The sequence below is a fragment of the Merops nubicus genome, unplaced genomic scaffold (assembly GCF_000691845.1).
Source record: "Merops nubicus isolate BGI_N331 unplaced genomic scaffold, ASM69184v1 scaffold40751, whole genome shotgun sequence".
Taxonomy (NCBI): domain Eukaryota; kingdom Metazoa; phylum Chordata; class Aves; order Coraciiformes; family Meropidae; genus Merops; species Merops nubicus.
In genome coordinates this window covers 16024-22853 of record NW_008591009.1, presented here as the reverse complement: position 1 = coordinate 22853, position 6830 = coordinate 16024, and the positions used below count along the sequence as shown (strand labels likewise).

Below are 6830 nucleotides of genomic sequence, written 5' to 3'. Positions count from 1 at the left end.
TTCCTGCTGCTTTCCCTCCCTGCAGCCTGGGCAGCCCATGCTGAGCTGGGTTTGGAAACAGCCCCAGGCCGCTGCTTTGCCAAATTTATTTTAGTAACTGTATGTTTGCATATTAAAGGCCTTTACAAGAAAGTCCTTTCCTTAAAGTGGTGGAGGCAGAGTGGGAGCTGGAGCAGCTTCTCCCAGCAGGCAGCAGAGGGGGGGTCTCACACTGAGGAGGGTCTCAGTGGTGGTGGGAGGAAAGTCTTTGGTTCCTCTGGTGTACTGTCCCCGCAGGAGGGATGGGAGGACATCCCCTGCTAACGGAGACAAGCTAATGAAGCAGCCTCATTTCTAAAAGGTGCTGTAGGACCATAACAAATAGCTGGTGAATTTAAGATAATTATTTCCATCGGTTGCTTGGGGCCAAACGAGCTCCTCCATATTCCTGGCTGTGAATTTCCCTTTGTGTGCGGGTGGTAGCTGTCTCTCTGCTTTGATGCTGCCTGCTTGTTGCATTAATGTGGGAGTTACAAAGGGTTCTCCTTTGTTCAGGCACCATCCCTGTCCTTTGCAGGATCCCTGGGAGAGACACTGGCATCACCCTGTAAAGGAGCCTTGTCAAGAGCCTTGTGAACATGTCAGCCTCTTCCCCTGCCTGCAGAGCCCAGCAGAGCGACAGGCACAGGGTCGTGGGCTGCCCCTCGAGTAACACTTCACCCTCTTTCTCTGCAGGGGTCCCAGGCAGTGATTACATCAATGCCAATTACATCGATGGGTATCGGAAGCAGAACGCCTACATTGCCACGCAGGGACCTCTGCCAGAAACCCTCAGCGACTTCTGGAGGATGGTGTGGGAACAGAGAACAGCAACTATAGTCATGATGACCAGGCTGGAGGAGAAGTCCAGGGTACAGTGTGTGCTTCCTCTTTCCTGGAGCTGGTGGTGGGAGCGGGAGAGAGGGGTGGGAGCACTTTACAGCAATAAGGGTGTCCAGGGAGAGGCAGGTCCAGTCACCACTCACTGCTCGCTGCTTGCAAGCACCCCAGCAACAGGTGCCTTGTAAGAATATCCCTGTGGGGCAAAAGGGTGGCAAAACCTCTTGTCACTGTGCTGCTTGTTAACCCCTGTCTTGCTCACGTGTCTGCATGCACACCCATCCTTTCCCCACCTTCATCACTGCCAAAGAGAGAAGGGAAAGCTCTGAGATGGGGGAGTGTTCACCGTCTCTGAAAGCCTGGGGGCTGGGCCCCAGCAGCTCAGAAGCTGCAATGGGTAGGTGGTGTCAGCGGCTTCCTGCAGCCTCACAGTGCCTTGGTGTCTCTGGCGATGCAGAGGAATGGCTGACAGGGTCTCATTGCAATAAGAAGACTAATTTGTGCCTTTTCCAATGACAACATGTATAAATGATCGGTTCATACTGCCAAGATTAGGTATGCTGATGTAATGAATGCAAAGCTGCCTTCAAACTGTGGGGAAGGCACGAGGTGGAGAGGAAGGAACAGGAGCCCGTGCTTAGGGTGTCTCATGACAAGGGCTTTTTCTCAGTCCCTGAAGCAGGAGTTCATAAGCTGTGACTGAAGCGCTCCCATGTCCGGATGCACCCTTTGGGCAAAGCCTGCCCACGCATGAGGCAGCTTCTGCCTCTTGTGATTCAGTTTGTTCCTAAAAGTAAAATTTCAGTGGTGAGCGTTTGTATTTGCAGAATATTTTAGTGTTGCCATGCCAACGGCAGGAGAAGGGGCCGTGTGCTCAAGCTGTGAAGCACTGGTTATTTTTATCCCAATAAGCTCGTTCTTGAGAAGCAGAAACTGTCAAGTTTGGGTTTAGTTAAAACTTTTGCTCATGTGCTCTCCCTCCATTTCCAAGCTTCAGCACCAAAGTGCTCACAGGGTTGTCCTAGCCCACACTGGCTGGAAGGAAGCAGCTGGAACAACTGATCACCATGGCAGAACAGATCTGCTTCTCCTACACCTGCAAAACCAGGCTTGGGTCATGGGCTTCCATGGCTCTACAAATTCCCTACAGCCTGCAGGGAGAAACAGTGCTCATCAGAGATGAGCTGCCTCTAGAGACCCAGCCCTAGGTTTGTGGGGTTTCCCCTTGCGCAGCTCTGCCTGCTCCATCTGACGGCCGCCGTCACCACCCCAGCCCAAACAGAAGGTGATTTAACCTGTCCCATCCTGAGGCCCAGGGCTTGGCACGTGGGCTAAGTGAGGCCAGAAGATGCTGATCCACTACTCTGTGCAGCCGGGGGCTATATGGGGACTTTTTTGTGCCTTCACATTTCAGTGATGGTGCGTGTATCTGAAGCACAAGGAAAAGCCCTTTTCGCTGCCGAGTAAATCAACGCCCAGAGTCCTGACTCTCTTAACTTCTGGGCTGCTTAGTTACGGGAAGGCACTCCAAGGTGTGCGTTTCTCAAAGATAATGGATTTCCTTTGACCTCGCAGACACTTGTCTTTGCCTGAGACACCTCTGCTGTTGAGCCATGTGTTATCTCCACCCAGCACACTCCCTGTCGTGTCGTCCTGCCATCACCTCCTGTGGTGCTGGTTTCTGTCCCAAGCATAGCATGTGTGGTCAGGTTTTTGGTTACAGGACAGGCACTATGAGTCCCAGTCGTGGGCAGGGGGTGACTAGAGCCCTGAGAGAAGCTGCAGGCAGCCTGCCTGACTGGGCATGCTGCCCAGGGGCTCTCGGCCGAGCTGGCCAGCCCTGGAGCACAGCGATCCCTCCCTGACACTGCCTGCCCATGCCCTGCTGGCTCTTTGGCACACCCCCAGCACTAATGAGAAACGGGCAGTTTACTGAGGCACTTCAGGACGGGTAGGTTGCCAAAGGAGGCAGTGGGGAGGCCTGGCCACTCCCGAGTCAAACCAGCCCTGCACAGCAAGGGCTTCCCTGGATGTATTTGTTGTACCCTGTAGGTCCCTCAGGGCACCCAGTCACAGGAGGGCCCTGGTGGGGAGCTGGGACATAGACTTGTAGGAGAATTTTCTCTGTTTTTGTTGTTGTTGTTTTTGGCTTTTCCAGCACCTTCCAAGCCAGAGTGGCTTTCAGCCACCTTCCTGCTCTGCCTTTCCACATGCCCCTTTGGTGATGGCTAGAGCTCACTCAGGAGCACACCTATTTGGGGACCAAGGAAGATCCTGGTCACTGCCCATTGCTCCCAGCTTTTAGGGCAGAGTAAACTGTAAAATAGTTCACTGTTTTACACTCCAGAGCCTCCAGACCTCATCTGATGCAGCCCCTTGTGTCCCTGCAGCTTTGCTGCCCACTGATGTTCACACAGTGCAGGACAGCACTGCTCCAGGCAGTCACACAGTGTTACAGCATTACCCACGGGTGACCTTGCTTGAAAGTCCCCTTGCCCCGGGGCTTCGGCACAGAACTCTCTCCAGCTGTGGAGCCTGGGGTGGGCAGCAGGGCCTCGTGGTGAGTTGCCCGGTGCACAGCAGGCTCTGCCACCTTCCCAAGCTAGCTCCCCAAGTCCCCCTCAGCAGTGCTGTGTGTAGATAAGTCGACCGGGACCAGCAGCAGCTTTGCAGCCTTGTAGGGGTGACACTGCTTTAAAGGGCTCCTGAGCCACAGGGGGGGGAAAATCTTTAAAGAGCATCAGCTTTTATGGTCTGCAATTTCAGCTGGCTTGATGGTCCAAATCATCCTCCGTTTTTCATGTTTTCACAAAGCGAGAGGCACATAAAGGATAGAAATGGCTGGATTGTGCAATTTAGCTGCCTTCAAAGCTTTACAATCAGTTTCAGAATCATTTGGTGGCAGTTCAGAAACACACTGTAGATTAGCTTTCCCGAAGCTGCGAGCGTGGTGTGTCGCAGCCAGGGAGTGTTGCACAGGAGAGGTATTAAAGCAGGATTTCTCCTACCCTGGGCTATCCCCAAGAGCTCAGCAGAATAAGGTCTCCCAGAGCAGCACCGTGGCTTGTTCTGTCCCAGCCCAGAGCACCAAACAACTGTGCCTGGGGCGTGATCTGCCCTGGCACTTGATGTCCGCAGGCAGGGGTGCAAAGAGACTGGTGCTCAAGGGCTCTGGGGAAGAGGGGCCTGGCAGCCACGTCCTGCTCCAGCCCTGTTCCAGCGGTGACATCTGGAACTTGGGAGCGGGGCCAGGAGCAGAGCACAGCTCTCGAGCTGCAGAGAGGTACGGGGCTGCTTTGGGGCACAGGGCACCAAAGGGGAGGGACAGGAGCCACCCAGCAGTGCTGCAACAAATGGCTGTTCAGGACATTACTGTGCTCCTTAAGTTAATGAGAAGCGAGCACTGTGAGAAGAAAACATCTCTTATCTGCTTTAGTGCCACAGTGCATCAGCTTCAGCGTAAAATTTACAGAGCTTGAAAATTGGGCATAAACATTATGGGTAAATTTGGCAGAAAATGTGACTGACTCTTATCTGGTCATGAATAAATAATTTTCAATTACCAGCCCAGGCGCTGCTGTTATCCCACACAGGGAACTCCTCTGAAGTTTGTTCTGTGCTTGAGCACACGTGGCTCTGTGGCACATGGGTGGCAGGAGGAGACTGCTCTCCCCGAGGTGCGGGCTCGGGCACAGGGACATGTTGTGCAGCTCCCCCACAATGGCCCCTGCAAACTGCACTGAGGGAGACACAGCAAGTGGCTGTCCCCAGCGTTTGTCCCCCATTCTGCCCTCCCCCCCTTCAGAGAGGGGTTCCGTCATCCCAGAGCTAGGCAAGGCAAACTCAGGCGGCTGCAGATGCAGCGGCAGCTGCCGCACGCTCGTGAGGATAGGGTCAGCTTAGCTGTGAAATAGGGTTTGTGGCCTTCAAGTTGTTTGCTCTGAAGTTAGTTTATGTAAAATAGTGGGCTGCTCTGTGCTGAGTGAGGAAGAGAAATCTTCTGAGATTTGTGCAGGGCCTGGCATGCTGGGAGCACAGCTCCAAAGCAGCACAGGAGACCCAGGGCAGGAAGGAGGCGGCAGAGCCGCCCTGGGCATGCAGGCACCTGCAGTACCCCATCAGGCAGCCGTGCTTCAGTCACTGGTGCTGAGGCAGGGCTTAATGAGAGCAGACCCCAAAAAAGCAGGGGTAGATGTCTCCCTCTGACCCCAGGTTGCCACACTCCAGCAGGCAGAGTGCGAGATGAGGACTCTTAGCTCTCACAAGCCCCACCTTGCATAAAGTGCCTTCAATTAAAAGGCAGAACTTCATTGATTTCTAATTAAGCCTCTTGTTTCCCTTCCCACACATTCCCCTGTAAACATGCTCAGCTAATAATTAAGTTTACTACTCCTTGACAAGCACAGATGATCTTCCATTCACTCCTCTCTCCTAGGGCGGGAAACCATTTTCTGTGCAGTGCACACGAGTGGGAATGAAGTCTTCCTCCTGTCAGCCAGGCACTGTGGCTCCGCGGGACAGGGGAGCTGGGTGCCAGATGAAATAGGGATGCTCAGGGTGCCAAATTAAATAGGGAGCTTGAGGCTGGAGAGAACAAAACCGGAGGAGTAGTTTGCAAACAGTGAGCTGTGAAGAGGAGGAGGAGGAGGGCATCAGCAGGTGGGCAGGGAGGGATGCACAGGGAGATGAAGAGGGCAGAGGGATGGTGCCCTGGGGATGTGGTAGGGCTCTCTGCCAAGTAGGCTGCAGCAGGAGCTGTGACCAGTAGCTCAAAGAGCTCTCTGGCTGTAGAGTTGGGTGGGGGAGAGAAGGGATGCTGCAGGACAGGGGGGTATGTAGAGAGCAGCAGTGTTTTTGTGGTGGGACAGTGCTGTCTGCTGAAGGGATGGTTTGGCCCCAGTCTGTGTCTTCACACAGAGGGAGACCAGGTTTTGTCTGTGTCTGAGCTGGTGTCTGTGCCTTGCTGCAGAGCAGGTTGGCATCTCTCAGGGATGCTCAATGCACCTGAGCCTACAGCAGGAAGGGTGTCAGGGTCAGCCCCGTGGACTTTCACCAGTGTGGTTTGCTGCCTGGGGGCCACACTGGCAGGGGCACCCTGGGGACTACAGATATTATGGGGAAAGGTAATGCCTGCTGATGAATTGTTGTGTACCATGCTGGACTCAGAGCTATGTCCTGTCTCAGCTCAGTGCTGTGGGTAGAGCACTTTGGGCTGGGGTATCAAAGAGCTGATGCAGATACAGGCTGCATCTCCCACAACTCAGCTGCCTTTCAAGCAGAGGCTTCCCCTGCCCTGCTTCACCAGCTTTCCTCCCACTGACCCACAGCTGATGACCTTCTCTCCATCCAGGCAAATCTCAGGCAGGAGGATGTGCCAAGGACAGCTCCAAAGACTCCCATCTTCACAAACAGGAGGCAGAGACAAAAAATTACAGCAGGCCCACATCACTGCCAGCACTTGCTGCGCACTGTCTTCATAACTGGTGCTTCTCTTGCTGCTGTGTCTGGTGGCCTGGTCCCCTTCACTGCTTCCCACTAGTGGCTCCAGGGGAAAAAAAATAAATCCCTCTTTGAATGTGAATCAGGTGGAAAGGAGCCCAGGGTGTGCTGCCTTTCTGGTGGGGACTGGGACACTCCAGAAGATGGAGATCTGGGTGTTTGGAGCTCCCTGTGCAGCGACTCTTTTCCGTCTTTACCCTTTGAAGGGCACAGCCCTGCTCCTCACCCCAGATGCCTCAGCCAGTGCCAAGCACTGACCCGTTATCCTCTCTTTTTTTTTGAAGGGTGATCAGTACTGGCCAAGCCGGGGTACGGAAACCTACGGGATGATCCAGGTGACCCTCCTGGACACGGTGGAACTGGCGACCTACACTGTCCGCACCTTTGCGCTGTACAAGGTAGGGTGCCAGGGAGGCTGCTCCCGCCCCGGGGAACGCAGAGCCCCCCCACCCTGGGGAATGCAGAGACCCCCG

The 6830-nt window shown here is 54.3% G+C and overlaps 1 protein-coding gene across 1 annotated transcript in view; it reads left to right on the top strand.

Moving 5' to 3' along the window:
• Positions 1-6830, top strand: part of LOC103782346 (receptor-type tyrosine-protein phosphatase F-like) — a 19487-nt gene that overhangs the window by 2097 nt on the left and 10560 nt on the right. The window contains exons 3-4 of the mRNA XM_008950116.1: positions 715-899; positions 6642-6755. Of these exons, the coding sequence (XP_008948364.1) occupies positions 715-899; positions 6642-6755 (299 nt within the window). The remainder of the gene's footprint in view (positions 1-714; positions 900-6641; positions 6756-6830) is intronic.